Source organism: Grammomys surdaster, unplaced genomic scaffold (assembly GCF_004785775.1).
Source record: "Grammomys surdaster isolate TR1022 unplaced genomic scaffold, NIH_TR_1.0 217, whole genome shotgun sequence".
Classification (NCBI taxonomy): Eukaryota; Metazoa; Chordata; class Mammalia; order Rodentia; family Muridae; genus Grammomys; species Grammomys surdaster.
Window position 1 is genome coordinate 893,972 of NW_021604662.1, and position 16,906 is coordinate 910,877.

At 43.5% G+C, this 16,906-nt stretch overlaps 2 protein-coding genes across 2 annotated transcripts in view; one reads left to right on the plus strand and one right to left on the minus strand.

Moving 5' to 3' along the window:
• The first annotated feature begins 981 nt into the window (after positions 1–981).
• Pdha1 (pyruvate dehydrogenase E1 alpha 1 subunit) lies at positions 982–16,691 on the plus strand. Its single transcript, XM_028772704.1, has 11 exons — positions 982–1,106; positions 6,081–6,140; positions 7,181–7,354; positions 8,862–8,988; positions 9,596–9,687; positions 10,418–10,510; positions 11,460–11,615; positions 11,807–11,878; positions 12,606–12,673; positions 14,231–14,339; positions 14,957–16,691. Exons 1-11 carry the CDS (start codon positions 1,050–1,052, stop codon positions 15,119–15,121), a joined length of 1,173 nt encoding a protein of 390 aa, XP_028628537.1. The 5' UTR covers positions 982–1,049; the 3' UTR covers positions 15,122–16,691.
• Map3k15 (mitogen-activated protein kinase kinase kinase 15) overlaps positions 15,556–16,906 on the minus strand; it is a 135,485-nt gene continuing 134,134 nt past the window's right edge. The window contains exons 27-29 of the mRNA XM_028772703.1: positions 16,441–16,541; positions 16,293–16,369; positions 15,556–15,953 (exon numbers count right to left, since the gene is read on the minus strand). Of these exons, the coding sequence (XP_028628536.1) occupies positions 15,881–15,953; positions 16,293–16,369; positions 16,441–16,541 (251 nt within the window). The 3' untranslated portion in view covers positions 15,556–15,880. The remainder of the gene's footprint in view (positions 15,954–16,292; positions 16,370–16,440; positions 16,542–16,906) is intronic.

Below are 16,906 nucleotides of genomic sequence, written 5' to 3' on the forward strand. Positions count from 1 at the left end.
ACCCAATGATGATTTGAAGTTTACTGATCAAGGTAACATAAACACCTCCACTGTGGCTAATACAGTCCAAACTTTGAGAAATCATTATCTGCACATTTCCCTTGTTCTCATAAAGTCTTGTGTCCTAATCTTTATAGTGTTTGGGTAACAACAACACAGGAGATACAGGATTCTGTCTTTTCCCAAGCATAAAGGACAGACGAACTGCTTGTCTATAACTGAGTCCCCCATGAAAAGAAGCAAGCTAATGGGAAATCAAAGAATAAGCGCTAAAGCTAAATTCTTGGATGTTTATAGTCAACTATTAATATTTGCTTTCATTTACTTATTTTTTTTTTTTTGAGATAGTCTTCTAAGTAGTCCAAACTTGCCTTGAACTAAACAGCTAGCCTGGCCTCCGACTCTGGCTATCATCTTACCTCAGACTCCCTAGGGAAGGAATGACAGGCATGTGCCACCACACCCAGCAACATCCAACATTCAACTGTTAAACCTATTTTTGTTATTCTCACCAAGTCAACCAGGGCAACATTTTGCAAAGGCTATGTGATCTTTTAAAGACGAATTAATGGCAGGACCATTTCTAGAAACCAGATAGTCTGTCTTGCTGTCCCTGGCACCATGGCTTTTCTGAACGAGGCTGCCAAAGCTGTACCACCGGCCCGACTGGGCAAACAGCAGGACTCGCCTTCACCCCTTCTTCGCTGGTCTGTGGTACTCAGTGCAAAAGGAGAGGCTCCCCCCCTTGGGGCCCCCACTTTCCCACGCAGGCGCCCTGAGACTCCCGCCTCCTCACCCGCTAGCCACAGCCCCACCTCATCTTTAGTTAATTAATGGGCGGCCACATGTTCCTCAGATGGGCGTAGCCATCGCCCGCAACCATTCTGGTTGGCCTACTAACTGGCGCGGCGTGTGATGCCGTTGCGACTCCGTCACTGCGTTTAGGGCGTGGCTTCGGCTCCGGGCGCTTCAAGGAGACTTGGGGACGCCCGAACCACTCCTTTTGAGTGCCTGGGTGCCGCGGCTGCCGCGTGAGTCTGCTGCACTCCATGAGGAAGATGCTTGCCGCTGTGTCCCGCGTGTTGGCAGGCGCTGCGCAGAAGCCGGTGAGGTCGCCTGATCCCGGGAGGCCGGGGTGGGGCTGGAGCTGGCCTGAGGCGGGGCAGGAAGAGGGCGGGCCGGACTCCTCCAGGAGCGCACGGCTGGGTGCTGGGGACCAGCTACTGAGCTTGGGTGGGCTTTCCCTGCAGTACTTGTCGCCACTGACCCGGGGAGGAGCGGCTTGAGAATAGGCCCGGTCCGCTGTGCCTCCCCCAATCCCCGCTGGCAGAGCTTCACGCCAGCTCCCCAGCAGCGCCCCACAACTGCTCTTTGCTTACGGGGCACTGGGAGGAGGAGCTTGGGTCTGCTCCAGCCTCTCTGGACTCCGCTGACTTCCACTCTCCTTCATGTCATTGCTCTTGGCTATGAGGCCACGTAAGATGTAATAAGGAGCTCCCAGTCCCGGGAGTCGGACGTTCCGTGCGCACTCCGACTTCATCGGTTACTAGTCTTGAGTCTCTGAGTACCATCAAGAGGCAAAGAGATTTAAAAAAAATCGTCCCAGGGCCCTATTTTCTCCTCTCTATAATGGAGAGACTGAGGACGCTACCTTATAGGGTTATCTTGGCCAGTGGCACGTATGCCAACCCTTTTGCCTGCCACCTGGCAAGTACGGGTGTCCAGCTGCGTGAGCATTTGCAGATCACCTGTGTTCTGTTCTGAGGAAGGTTCAGAAGGGCTTAGGTTCACGGAAACCAAACTTCCTCCACTCCCTCCTCGTCGGAACTTTTTCTTGGCAGTCAATTTTAGAGCAATCGAGCGTAACCCAGGGGAAGCCGCCTTTACTCTTAAACACACAGAGGCTTAGAGTTCAAAAGTAGCGAAAGAAAACAGCAATAGTTTTCGGAGGGTTAGGATTAGAGGTTAAGACTTATGGCCCGGCTTTAAGAGCTGTCTAATACCTAAGCTTTTAGCATTTTGACCTCTAGCCACACAGAGGTTGCTTTCTCTAGGTGTAACTGCCATCATGCTTTGACTTGTAATTCTGGTTCTATTGATTTCTTTAGGATTTGATGCAATTCTGCTTAGTTTGGGGAGGTTGTGGAAAGGTCGCAAGTGTACTTCTCTAGGGATTCCATTAAGTAATGGAAAAACACCGTTTGATTGAAAATGCCGTATTCGTGTTTGAATCGGAACCGGCAGCAAAGCACATATCCAAAATTTATTGAGCTCTTGCTATGTGCCCTAAATTCGGTCAGTATCTTCACAAGTGTTAAAACTGCATCATCAATTTTCAGTTGGTTTGAACAAGTTTCTTGTGTGCAGAAATTGTTAGTTGAAGGGAAATTTGTTTGTGGCTTGGGGGCTGGACATGAAATTGAAAACTAAAAGAAGCTTTGTTCCTCTCAGTGGAAAGGAAAAAAAAAAACAGCTCTTAGTAGGATCAAAGTTTCTACATGTTGAATTAGAATCTGAAATCAATAAAAAATCATACCTTCTGCTTTTAAGACATGTTCCCCTTTTGGAGTATCTAGGGCAATAGGAAGCTGGGAACACCCTTAAGTCTTCATTAGACATTAGAAGCTAACCTTAGGTGTTGTATTGCTTTGTCTGAAAGTCGTTTACCATTTCCTTCCTTACAGCGGGGGTGGGGGTGGGGGTTAGGAATAGATTCTAGAGTCGAATTCACTGTAGGAAGTACCCAGTTATTTTCTCACTTTTTGTTGTGATGTAGCTAGTTTTCTAAATTTTTTTTTTGAGACAACGTCTTTCACTTATGTATCGTTGGCTGGCCTGAAACTCAGATTTCCTTGCCTTCTTTACTTACTTTAAAATCTCCTGTGGCCACATCCGGCGCACTAATGAGGGGGTGGAGAGAGAAGTAGGTTGCTTTGTCTTCGCCTGTATCTCTTTCTTTTATGTCTCATTGTGTAGCTCTGGCTAGCTTGGAACTCTGATATGTTGACTAGGCTGGCTTCCAGTCAGAGATCCATGCCTGGCTCTTGCCTCTTGAGTGCTGGGATCAAAGGAATGCAGCACCGTGCCTGGCTGCTAGTTTTCTTTGTGCCTATAGTTGTTACATGGTAATTAGGAACCATTCTTGACGCCTTTCAGAATGTTTCAAACTTAAGTTGCATTAATCTGTAGACCAGGTATCTCTTTATCATTTGCAATTCTAAGTAATTGGAGATTTCTTTATTTCTGCCAGTCTAACACAAACTAGCTCTAGAGTGTTAGTTTTTCCCGTTATATGTGTGAAAAGACTTTCAAATTTAGTTTAAGACTTGCAAAAAGATCCTTCCCAATAATAAGCAGCGGCCAGCCAGACTTGTGTAAGGAGAGCTGTAGCCAAGGGCTACTGAGAGGGGGATGGGGGCTAGGCACTTGCTCTTTGATGGTTGCTGTGATAGGCCTAAAGTTAATCCCCTTATCTTCCGCTGAGGCCTCCTTGTGCTTTGTACTTTTCCACTTTTGATTCTGCTAGTTGTTTTTCCCCCTGTAAAAATTAGGGAAACATGGAGATTTACCTCAGGCTGAAAGGTTGCCTCTTTCTCCTCACACTTTTTGCATGTGAAACTTCAAAATGGTTTACATGGTTTAAAAGTTGTGCTTTTATTTTTAAATAGCGTCGAAAGCTTTCAAAGTCTGTAAGACTGAACCACATTTAAATTTTTTTCTTTTTGCCTTATCACTTGTATTTGTTATGCTTTCCTTTGTGAGATTTTTTTACTACCATTTTTTTTGTCTCTGCATATTAGGCAAGGTTTTTTTTTTAAAATTCATGTTGGTACATTCTGAGAATTCGTAAATACTTTTACTCAGTCACTTGAATAATTCTGTATTTAGATACTTAGAAATTTTCATTTTCTTGAGTAGATTGTTCAAGGTCTCCATGAGAGGAATTTCATTAGTGGCTCAGAGAGAGAGAGAGAGAGAGAGAAAGAGAACATGCCCTTAGCAGTGTGAGGTCACGTGTTCAATCCCCAGCCAGCACCACCCCTGCCCTGCCCAAGAAAAGAAAACCAGACAGGAATCCCATTTAAAGTTAATTTTTCTTGTTATTTTGGTTTTCTGAGAGGCACTGAGGGATACAGTCATCTTCCCCCTTGTGTCCTGTCCCCTGGTCCCCCCCCCCCCAGCATGGCTGTCCTGGAATTTGCTCTAGATCAGGCTGGCCTCAAACTCCCCCCACCTCCACCTCTGCCTCTACCTCCTGGGTGATGGAGTTAAAGGAATGGGCCATCACTGTGTGCTCTATAAACTTATCTTTGCTCTTACCTGTTTGCTCTTACTAATGCCTAGCTGGTTTGATCTTTGCTGTAGATTGTTCCCCAAATTAGTTTCTGTAGTTGTATCTAGAAATTCACTTTGCAATACAATTCACTTTAGCTCCACAAAATAATGTTTTTTTTTTTTTTGGTTTTTCGAGACAGGGTTTCTCTGTGTAGCCCTGGCTGTCCTGGAACTCACTCTGTAGACCAGGCTGGCCTCGAACTCAGAAATCTGCCTGCCTCTGCCTCCCAAGTGCTGGGATCAAAGGCGTGCACCACCACTGCCTGGCCACAAAATAGTTTTAACTGCTGAAAAATAACACAACCGTTTGCTACCTGGCTGGTCTCCGGTTTAGTTTTTCTTCATTTTGAGATAGATATGTTTACACATTGTCTCTTCCTCTGATTTAACCACAGCATCCGTTACTAGTATTTCGATTTTCCCTTGGGTAAGTGTGCCATTGCATTTGTTGGCTTTGTCGGATAGTAGTATAGTAGTTGCCAGAGTGTGCTTCTCCCCACTTTGTGTCTATGGCTTTGCAAGTGTTCCTATCTTCAGTGACCTGTGGTTAGCTGTGGTCTGAAAATACTCAATGAAAAATTCCAGAAAGAAAGAATTCATGAGTTTTAATCTGTGTGCTGTTCTGCCTAGAACGATGCAATCTTGCTTTCCAGATTAGGATATAAATCATCCCTTCGGCCAGGTATCCGCTCTGTATACCCCAGCTCCCCAGTTGTACAGCACCGGGCGCCATCTTGATTACCATCAGATCAGCTGCCTTCCTATCATAGTCCTTGCACATAGCATTCAGTATTCCCAGTGGTTTTAGGAGTCTGCGGAGGCTCTAAGACTATCTCCTGGGCATAATGGAAGGTGCTGCATGCCTCTCATTCCAGCATTGGGAGGAGGCAATGGAAAAGAGAGAGAGATATAAGTACATCTGAACATTCCGCCCTATTTGGTCATACACTTGGAGGTATACGGAGCATGCTGATCTTACTCACCAAGGTCAAACCCAGTGCTACAAAATATATTGTGTTACATATTAAACATGTTTTTTTTTCTGCGATCTGATGAATATGCTCAAATCTCCAGGAAAAGCTAGTTTACCTGCAAGTATGTGCAAATGTGGCAGAAAGTGGCTAACCTTGAATGATTCCGTTTTGTAGTCTAATGTGAGCCTTAGCTATCACTTAGAATGTTGTTCAGAGATTTATTCAGTTGTGAAAGTAGAAAGGAATGGGTAATTCTAAGCAGTGATATCTACCCAAACATCAAGGGAACACCATTTTAAGAAACCCTTCTTCCCTTACGGGGTTTCAAGAGGAGCCTTCTCAAGATTTAGGCTGTTCTGTTGTAGAATGGCTAGCCCCAGTCCATTGTTAACAAACGCTAACATGATGTTTCTCATTTATCTCATACTAAGTGAATTTTTTTTCTTTATGGGTATGTATGATAGAAAAGCAGTTTGCCTTACATAGGGATTAATGGATAGTTTTATTTGAAGTACTTTGCAGATGAACTTTCCAAAGCCCACATGTAATCTAGTTACTTGAGTTTGGCTGGTAATTATTATTGTTCTCACTGTGATTTCTTTGAAAACAAAGCAGATGAGTTTGGCGTTTGCCATTCTCCTTTTTGCCTTCAGATAATGATGAGGTTGTGTTTTAAATCCGTGCTTTAATCATGGGACTATGATAGTAATGACTTGCTTTTGACAGCAAAAAAACAAAAATAATGACTATTTGCATGTTTTTGTTTTCTAGGCAAGCAGAGTGCTGGTAGCTTCCCGTAATTTCGCAAATGATGCTACATTTGAGATTAAGGTAAGAGGTGTTTCACTTTATTAGGTACTAGTCTTTGAACATGTACAGCTTGATGGCATTTTCACCTTCAAGGAGGAGTATTTTGATATTGGTTGCTTTGAGGGTGGGGTCACTTTTCTTTCAGATATTCCAGAATCAAAGGCTCAGAGAATTTGAGCAAGAATTAGTTTAAGGGCCGGGTGGTGGTGGCGCACGCCTTTAATCCCACCACTTGGGAGGCAGAGGCAGGCCGATTTCTGAGTTCAAGGCCAGCCTGGTCTACTGAGTGAGTTCCAGGACAGCCAAGGCTATACAGAGAAACCCTGTCTCGAAAAACCAAAAAAAAAAAAAAAAGAATTAGTTTAAGGGAGACAGACTTTAGAAATATACTCTGGTTGTGGTGTCCAACCTCTTGACAGTCTGACCTGTTGTCATCTACAAATAAATTACGGTGCCCTCAGAGCGATCTTGGCACATGGCCCTTCTTGAGCCAAAGAAGGTTGGACACACATGTGGTATGGGGTGTGCTTCAGTGAAACATTGATAACCATAAATTTAAGGAATCTGAAGCATTTTGAAGCACTGTTTTTATTTTACTTTATTTTACCCCAGGGTCTCATGGAGCCTGGGCTAGTCCCAAACTATCTAGCAAAGGGACAACCTTGAACTCTTGATCCTGTAATCACCTTTCAAGGGATAGGTGTATGCTGTCCTACATTATCCTTTCTTCCTTTCCCTCCCTCCCTTTTTTCCTTCCCTCCTTCCTCTTTGGTTTTTACAAGACAACGGTCTTTCTGTTGTAGCCTTGGCTGTCTGGAACTCACAGCCCCGTAGACCAGGCTGGCCTCAAGCTCATATAGATCACTTGCCTCTGCTTCCCGAGTGCTGGGATTAAAGGCGTGTGCCACCACAGCAAGCTCACCCATTCTTCTTGAAGAACCGCTGAGGCCTGCATGTCTTTGCTGTTGTTCAAGTTGTCTGTTAGTGGAGTCGGATCTTAGAATGAGCCGGCAGTATCTGTGGGGTAGTAACTGGAGGGTGACCATCTTACTCCACTTCAGAAATGTGACCTTCACCGGCTAGAAGAGGGCCCTCCAGTCACCACAGTGCTCACCAGAGAGGATGGGCTCAAGTACTACAGGATGATGCAGACTGTGCGCCGGATGGAGCTAAAGGCAGATCAGCTGTATAAGCAGAAAATTATCCGTGGTTTCTGTCACTTGTGTGATGGTCAGGTAAGTGATAGGTTTGTTATCCAGACACGGTACTGGGATTGTTTAAATAGGTTGCTTCTTTCATCTCCTTCTTCCTTCCTTCCTTCCTTCTCTCTCCCCCTTATCACTTTCTTTTACTTCTCCTTCATCCTATCCTTTTAACATTTAAAACCCACCATTTCTCTACATATTTTGTCATGTGTAGGGCACATGTGTGCCACCCTGAGTGTAAGTGTGTATATGTGGTGGTGGGGGCGTCAGAGGACAGCTTGCAGCAGGGCTTGGCTCTTCCTTCTACCCTATGGGTTCCAGGGACTGAGCTCAACGTGTCAGGCTTGACAGCAAACTCGTTTACTCTCACTGCCTTGTCACTTTTTTGTGAAGTTAGATCTCACTGCCCCAATGATGCTTGAAACTCCTAGAGCTTGCACGGCGCTGCCTCATCCCCCAGCATGCTGGGATAGGCATGAGCTACCACACTTAGCTTTAAATATAGTTTCTATTTACTTTCACACTACTTCATGGGTCAGAAGGCTTCGAGGTAGGCTTTTAGGATAGACACTAGAATGTAAGGACCCACTGTGAAGTGCAGGCTTAAGAATTCCTTTACACCTAGCGTTTCTGAATTTTATATCTGCTCTTAGCATTTTACTGCTTTAAAATTTGCTAGAACCACACTCATCTATAATTGTATAAATTCCTGGGAAAAGAGGGCTATTTTGTTACGTTATGGGTGTATTAAAGTCACCCTGGGAGCCTAAGCCTGTGGGATGGTGTCCCTACATTAGGGTGGGTCTTCCCACTTGAACCCGAGAAACTTCCTTACAGACACCCCCGGAGATTTGTCTTCTAGGTGATTCTAGAGCTTTTTAAAAGATATCTGTTTTATGTATATGAGTACACTGTAGCTATCATCAGACACACCAGAAGAGGGCATCAGATCCCATTACAGATGGTTGTGAGCCACCATGTGGTTGCTGGGAATTGAACTCAGGCCCCCTGGAAGAACAGTCAAGCGCAGTCAAGTGCTCTTAACCACTGGGCCACCTCTCCAGGCCCATACTAGAGCTTTTTAAGTTGATAGCTAATGCAGGCACAGTTGGTTATGGCTACTGGTTCCAAATTCAGAAACCTATGGGAGCTAGCTAGGTAGAATAAATGAGTGAAGCAGGCATGTATAACAGTATGAGATGGATCAATGGGGAGTTGGGATGGTTATGCCCTACCCAGAGGTGCCATGACTTGGTTCTAGTCAGTTACTTCTGTATGGAAACATAGAACTAACTAAGGCTTCTTTCTTTGGTTTTCATTACATTCTATTGGGTTATTTTCAAAACTGTCCAGGGTAAAGGAAACAGCACATTTGTGGACTGGCTATGGTTCCTGGTTTGGACCTTAGCCTCTACTTTGTCTTTTGGGTTACTAGTAGCAGGATTTACTACCCCATTTTTTTTTTTTTACTGGTTCTAATAAAAACTTTATTCAAAAGTGACAATGGCATTGCTTCCTGGTTCCTCTTTTATTACAGGAAGCCTGCTGTGTGGGCCTGGAGGCTGGCATAAACCCCACGGACCATCTCATCACTGCCTACCGGGCTCATGGCTTCACCTTCACTCGGGGCCTACCTGTCCGAGCAATCCTTGCGGAGCTAACAGGTTTGTAGTCAATTTACAGAGAGGGGCTAGTAAGAGGAGGGAGTATTCAGCTATCTCCCATTAAGTTGCTAAGCATTATGAGTTAGTGGTAAAAAAAAAAATTGAAACGAGCCTTCTGGTGTGGCATTTTGTTTGGTACCTCTGTTGCACCTTCGAGGAAACCATTTATGAAGCTACCCTCGGGTGAAATTGAAAAATCATAGCCCTGCACAGTAGGAATAAGGTTTGCTGTCACTAAAAATGCCAGCGGAAGTCTAGTAGAGAAAGTAAGTTGGGTGAAGTGCTTTGTAATATGCCAACAGAGTCTAGATAGCTATTTAATTTTCTCCTTTCCAGTGACATTCTTGAGTCCTATATTATTTAGTGTACCAGTGTAGAAGTCAGGTTTATGTACTCCCTCCAAACCCAATGTCAAGACCACGTGCTAGCTTACGGTAAGTGATTAGAGAGCAGACACTGGAGTTTAGTCTAACCTTCCTTATCAGACAGGGAGTCAAGGAGGAATGGGTTTTCCCGAAGGGTCAGGTGTTTAGACAGTTGGGTTTTATGGTGGTTATTGCTTTGGGTGGTTGGTTTTTCATGCATGGATGTGTGCTGCCATTTCTAGGACGAAGAGGGGGCTGTGCTAAAGGGAAAGGCGGATCAATGCACATGTACGCCAAGAACTTCTATGGGGGCAATGGCATCGTTGGAGCTCAGGTAATTGAGGAAGGGAGATGTGTCCGTCGATTTGGTCCTGGCCTGTGTCTTCAGGAACTTCTTCACCTCAGAGAACTTCTCTCAAAGGATTTCAGTAAAATTTGGGAGTTTGGTTTAAACACTGAGTCTTACCAATTTATGAATTAATAGGGAGATTTGGGTAGTGATTTAAAGTTTGTTCTTTTTGTCGTGTCTCATGAGTGGTGAGAGCATGAAAGCCTGTAACAGCGGAGCTAGCCCTCCCTCACCTTATTATATTTCAGTAAAACTAATTGCTCCTCCCCTCACTCGCGGACCTGCTCATAGATAATGCTAACTCTGGGGCCCAGTTACCAAAAAGAATGTGTTAGATTGACAGCCTAATCAAAATCAAAGTCTTACTTTGATTGGGGAGGCCTCATTCTTACCAATGAGAGGTGAAACATTAACAGCATACATACAACAGTGTCCAATGCAGTAGGTTTTCATTGTGTAATATACCTAGGCTTCCCCCTTTACCTTGTTAGGATCAGTAGTTAAATCTTTGGGTGGACAAATGTCAGCATTTGTTGAAACAGTATAGTATTTATTTATGTTCTGTTGAAAATAACCCGGTAGGTGAATAGTGACAGAGTGGGAATGAGGAGCCACATATATCGCTAGTTTAGCTCCAGTCTCTCCAGCAGTTGAAGTTTAAGAGCATCATAACTGACTAATTTCTATTGAGTCCTTTCCTGGCTGTTTCTGTTAGGTGCCCCTGGGAGCAGGAATTGCTCTGGCCTGCAAGTACAATGGAAAAGATGAGGTCTGTTTGACATTATACGGCGATGGGGCTGCTAATCAGGTGAGTGCATCTCTGAATTTCCAAATTGTGACTAGTCATATTTGGACTTATAAAAAAAATTGGCATATTGTTGATTGAAACAGCACTTCAGGTGGCAGACTCACATTTGGTTCTATGGCCATATGAGAGACTTACCTCTTGACATGATTTCCCAGAGCCTTCTGGGGGTACATTTCTATGAGGAAGCTCCTCAATGCTTTGCAGATATGTTCTGTGGTGGGAGACTTTTAAAAACTTTTTTAAAAGATCTATTTATTTTTATGTGTGTGGTTACTTTGCCTGTTCTATATGTTTGTGTACTGCATGTCTGCCTGGTGCCAGTAGAGATCAGAAGATCCCCTGGAGCTGGGGTTAAAGATGGTTGTGAGCTGTCATGTGCACAGGTGCTGGGAACTGACCCTAGGACTTCTTCAATACCAGCATATGCTTTTAACAGTTGTCCAGGCTCACTTGTAAATATACAGACTCTTACTTTCTTGGACTCCAGGGCAATACCAGATTCCTCTAGTGTTAGAACCTTGACTCTTGGTTTCTTTGTCAGTCTTGGTCTCATTAATCACCAGTCTCTGGATGGCACTTAGCGAGACGTGTCCCAGGTGCTGAATCTCAGATGCTGCTGGTTCACTCTGATTATCTGATCAAGTGAGTCTTGACAGATTATAATGAGAGTGTAAAAGTAATTGGTAGCTCAGTGTTTCTCCACGTTCTTTACAGTGTATCCTATATTAGACCCCCCCAAAAGTATACTAGTCATACAGTGCCCGTCACATTTCTGTACAATGGCCAGCACATGCTCCTTTTCCCTCCCCATCAAAAAGGTGGTTATCAAGGCTCTCTTGGCCTTTGCACATGCTTTCTGTGTTAGGCAGAGCAGCGGTTGTTAGGAATGGGAACGGTCTAGAGAAATGAGCAAACTAAACCACTTGAACATTTTATAAAATATTTTCAGGGTCAAATATTTGAAGCTTACAATATGGCAGCATTGTGGAAATTACCTTGTATCTTCATCTGTGAGAATAACCGATATGGCATGGGCACTTCGGTTGAGAGAGCAGCAGCCAGCACTGATTACTACAAAAGAGGAGATTTTATTCCTGGACTGAGGGTAAGGTCACTAGCTGCTCTATGGTTTCATCACCTTAGGCCTGAAGAGGTCAAAGTTGAATGGGAGGGCAGGTGGTGTGGCTTAGTGGCTGAGAACTTGCCTAACATGTGGGAGGGTCCTGATTCCATTCTCCAGCACCACAATTACAGGACAGTTCAGTTACATTGTGCCCCTTCCACCTTTATTAACAGGTAGATGGAATGGATATCTTGTGTGTCCGAGAGGCAACAAAGTTTGCAGCTGCCTACTGCAGGTCTGGTAAGGTAAGACTGGAAAGTTTTTCATAGGCTTTTAGGTTATACATTTATAATGGCATTTATCTCTGAGTTCAAAGAAGCCTTTCCAGATAGTTGTTAGAACTATCCTGGGTTAATGAGCTCTCTGAGGCAGAGTCCAACGAGGTAGCATAGATTTGGTGGCTCACCTGGTAAACACTCCACTTTTCTCTATTCTTGTGTTTCTTTGGCATTTTGTCTTCACTTTGATATCCAGTTGACGTTGTTTTGTTGTTTGATTCTGTTAATCCTATGTTCCCATCCCTTAGTCATAAGCCCCTTGGATGATCAAACTTGGAATCCTTCCCATGTCTACTTTGACTTCATAGGCAGTCAAGTGTAATCTGTCTTGCTGTTGTAGGTTACATCTCAGTGTATGGCATGGAGGGGAAAGGCAATGGTGAGACTAGCTTAAAAGGAGAGCCAAGTAGCAAAGTCGAACTAGTTGTTCTAAGCCCAGAAAACATGCCACTGCAATTTATTTTTGGTAAAATTGAGGAGGAAACGTGCAATAAATAGGTTTTAATCCACCAGTAAACTCTTGACAACTGAGATGATACATAGAAGGGTTAAGAATGTATTGAATGTCCACGGGTGTGTGTGTGTGTGTGTGTGTGTGTGTGTGTGTATGTCTGTGTCTTGTCTGTCTCCATTTGAGGCCAGTGATTGTCGGCACCCATTCTCATAGTCTTAATCACTTATGGGTTTGTTTTAGGGGCCCATCCTGATGGAGCTACAGACTTATCGCTACCATGGACATAGTATGAGTGACCCTGGAGTCAGGTAGAGTCATGAGGAATCTACGTGTAGTTTCCCTAGTGGGCGGGCAGGCTTTGGGCTACGTAAGTAAAATGACAAGAGTTCTGCAACACTGGCTTTTGCAACTGGATAAAATTGCAGTTTTGTTGGCATCAAGTGGCTGTTTTGAATCTTACTCTAAAAGCAGCCTGAAGATCCCTGCAGTGTATCCTCTGTGTTACAGCATGAGCAGTAATTTTAAAAAGAGCCTTACGTAACTAAATTACAGTGTAGAAGTGAATATAAGGCAGGTCTGTGATAGAGAATTATTTTGGGGCATTACCCCAAATTCAAGCATGGCATGTTCTACCTGAAGAAGACTGGGGTTTGAAATCTCAGTGGTAGGGAGCAAGGCTAACTGCCACATGGGAAGTTTCAGTTGTCCCTTTTCACTTAGGTCTAACATGTAATTCTGAATTAGGAGACTTGACACAGTCAAAAGAAGTCAGTTTAAAGTTTAGCCTTTATAGAATGGACTAAGGGAAGGCAGAGAACAAATTATTCGGACAAGTGGATGTTGTATAGCAACTGCCCCACCAAAGAACCCTGATGCTATTTCAGAAGTAGCCAGGCGGAAACTTCCAACAGTTTGCTAGCCATGCTGCTTTGGGGTCTTAGTGAGAAAGGCAAGGCATATCTGTATTTCCTTATTGGTAGGTATTGTGATGCTTCAGAACCTGCAATTATCACAACTGCCAGCCCCCATTTGCCCCATCCATGTAAAAATTTAACGCTAAAGAGGTAGAACTGATGGTTCTCCCTTCCAGATCAAAGAAGTGAATCAAAACTTGGCCCTAACTTGGCCCTTGTCAGAATGCCAGAGTAGCCCCAAGTTGGAGCAAATAACTTTCTTTTTTTTTAAATTTTTTATTGGTTATTTTATTTATTTACATTTCAAATGTTATCCCCCTTCCCAGTTTCCCCTCCGCAAACCCCCTAACCCACCCTTCTTCCCCCTGCTTCTATGAGGGTGTTCACCCACCCACCCACTCTCACCTCCCTGCCCTCCCGCCCTGGAATTCCCCTACACTGAGACATTGAGCCTTCACAGGACCAAGGGCCTCTCTTCCCATTGATGCCCGACAAGGCCATCCAGTTGGAGCCATGGGTTGCTCCATGTGTAATCTGTGGTTGGTGGTTTAGTCCCTGGGAGCTCTGGTTGGTAGATATTGTTGTTCTTCCTGTGGGGTTGCAAACTCCTTCAGCTCCTTCAGTCCTTTCTCTAACTCCTCCATTGAGGTCTCTGTTCAGTCTGATGGTTGGCTGCAAGCAGCCACTATTACTGATGCCAAGAAGTGCTTGCTGACAGGAGCCTGATATAGCTGTCCCCTGAGAGGCTCTGTCAGAGCCTGACCAATACAGATGTGAATAACTTTCTATAAAAGATGCCTAACAGCCTGTCACCCTGCTATTCCCACAGTGACATGACATCGCTATTAACTTGTTCCTCTCTTTAAAAACACACTCCTATATACTTCACTCAGCTCTCTGGTCCATAGGCGTTTATGGGTCTGTCACTCACTGCGTCTCTCTTCTCCACAGTTACCGCACTCGAGAAGAAATCCAGGAAGTAAGAAGTAAGAGCGACCCTATTATGCTTCTCAAGGATAGAATGGTGAACAGCAATCTTGCAAGTGTGGAAGAATTAAAGGTACAGTTGCTCTTGGAGGTTTAACTCTGGCTTTAAAGTTGAGTACTATGACCAGTTTCCCACCCTTCACGAGATGTCACCCTCAGATGGCCAGAGAGTTGAGTTTGTTCAAACTCAGAAAGTGTTCTGAAGTCTCACAGGGCTATATTTTGGTCCTCCTGCTGAGAATTAGGAGTTACAAGGGAGATGGCTTAGCTGGCAAAGCGCTTGCTGCACAAGCATGAGGATTTGAGTCTGGATTCCCAACACCAAAATAAAATGGGCACATTGGCGCATGCGTACAACACTAGCTCTGGTAGAGGTAGAGAGAAGCAGATTCTTGGAGCATGCTGGCCAATCCTCAATGATAGATAATACTGACTTAAAAAAAATAAGGTGGAGATGATACCTGGCCTCCACAATTAAGAGTTACATACAAACTCACTGTCTTAAGTGACTAATCACATCCATACAAAAACTTTTGTTTCCCCTTTTCCTAAAAATATACTTTCCATTTTAATTCATGTGCTATTGAAGAGTCACGTAATATGACTACCAACAGGGTCGCAAACATTTTAGGTGGTTCTAAAACTGCCCTTGATTGAAAACAATCTATTGCATTGTAATCTGCTGTTTAGGAGATTGATGTGGAAGTGAGGAAAGAAATCGAGGATGCTGCCCAGTTTGCCACGGCTGATCCAGAGCCACCGTTGGAGGAGCTAGGCTATCACATCTACAGCAGTGATCCTCCCTTTGAAGTGCGTGGTGCCAACCAGTGGATCAAGTTTAAGTCAGTCAGTTAATGGGAGACTGTTAGATGGATGGGTGTTCCTCATCTGTTGTAAGAACTCTTTGTGCTCTCAACTTTGACAGGAAATACCCAGACAACAAAGGTCTTGAAAACATGTAAATTAAGGGAGAGTAAAAATTGCATGTGGTTTGTACATTGTTGTATTCGGTGTATTCATGTGAATAAGAGTGTATTTGTATAGGATTTGAGATGGGTAATGAAGAGTTCATAACCTTCCTTCACTTCATCATATCCTAGGTCAGTTACTAAAAGGACTAACTGTGCCATTTGGTGGTGTGATCATAGCTATGAATGACCTCATGGAGGCATGCTGGGATTAATGCAAAGCATAGGTAGAAGTGTAGCGGCCACCACAAATTGTGAAGGCTGGACTTGGTTTGGCACTGACCATCATGTCTGATCACAGGCTATATATAATCAGTCATGTGTTTTAAAATAATTTAATTTTCTCCACATAGTAAGGCACACCTTTTTTAACCTTTCACACTTAAGTAATTACACTAGTATATAAAATACGTATGCTTTTATTTTTCCAGCAATTGCTATAAGGTATGCTAACATTTTAAATACTAGGTCAGGGTTGACATTACTTACAATCATGTTTATAAACAAGGATGCTCTAAAATCACACGTGCTTGAATGAAATGAACAAGGGTCTTCCTGTGTAAACGCGGGGTTTGTGTGTATACTAATAGAAGCTTTAGTCATAAGCAGGTGTGGGGTAGTTTTTGCTCATTCTTCGCAGCTTGGCTCATTGTGAGGACTCCTGCATCTGTCTTCTGTGCTGGGAGACTGCATGCCAGAGCCTACAGAGGACACCACCACTGCAAGACAATAATTTGCTTAAGAAAAACAAACTTGAAGGCAGCCATCTACTCTTCAAATGTCATCTGTAACTTAAGAGCAAAAAAAGTATGTTGCCTTTTTCTGGACATGGTACCATAGGAACGCTGGTGGCTTTGTGTAGAGGCGTGGGCATTTAAACAAGAGTGTAAAAAGAAAGGTCTATCACCTCATGCCTTGTTACCTTGAACCTGAGAAAATGAGCTGTGTTTGCTACGACATAGGAAAAATAAATTTCAAAGATAGGGGGACGCTACCAGCATGTAAATGTATTCACATGAAGAAATTTCTATTATTTAACTGTTTGGAGGCTCTCTTACCGTAGTCTGAGGCACCTTAGGTCTTCCTTAGTGATATCATTGAGAATATCAGAAAGTGTATAATCCTCTTCAACAATCTGAAAGAGTCGATGTATGGATAAGCAGCTTTTCAACAATATCATAGGAATACTTTGATTTAGAAATTTACCTTTTCTATTGTATTTGCATCCACTCCTTGTAGTTGCAACCAGTCTATAAGCTCTCTGTCAGTTCCAAGTCCATCAGGGGGCGGTGGGTTCTCTGTACCACCTATAATGATTCCAATTTTGTTTTATTTGTATTGTAATGTATAACCATAAACTGCTTCAAAAGTAACAAAGTGGATGTAATGATGTATCCAAACAGAAATGTAAATGTGATGTGAAAAGGAAATGAATTAAACTTGTTTGATTCAACTACTTTTACAGTTCTTGAGTTCCCTTTCCCCAAGGGATGAACAGTCATCTCTACCTAAAATACTTTTAGTAAGTTTGGAACTTGAGCTAGTCAGTCTTGCTTAAATGCTTGTTCTCAGCTTTAAAGTGTCTTTTTTTGTTTGTTTGTTTTTCGAGACAGGGTTTCTCTGTGTAGCCTTGGCTGTCCTGAAACTCACTCAGTAGACCAGGCTGGCCTCG

Coding starts and splice junctions, on each gene's coding strand:
- Pdha1 (XM_028772704.1), top strand. CDS start 1,050: ATGAGGAAGATGCTTGCCGCTGTGTCCCGCGTGTTGGCAGGCGCTGCG. Junction 7,355..8,861: donor GTCACTTGTGTGATGGTCAG/GTAAGTGATAGG, acceptor CTTTTATTACAG/GAAGCCTGCTGTGTGGGCCT. Junction 8,989..9,595: donor AATCCTTGCGGAGCTAACAG/GTTTGTAGTCAA, acceptor TGCCATTTCTAG/GACGAAGAGGGGGCTGTGCT.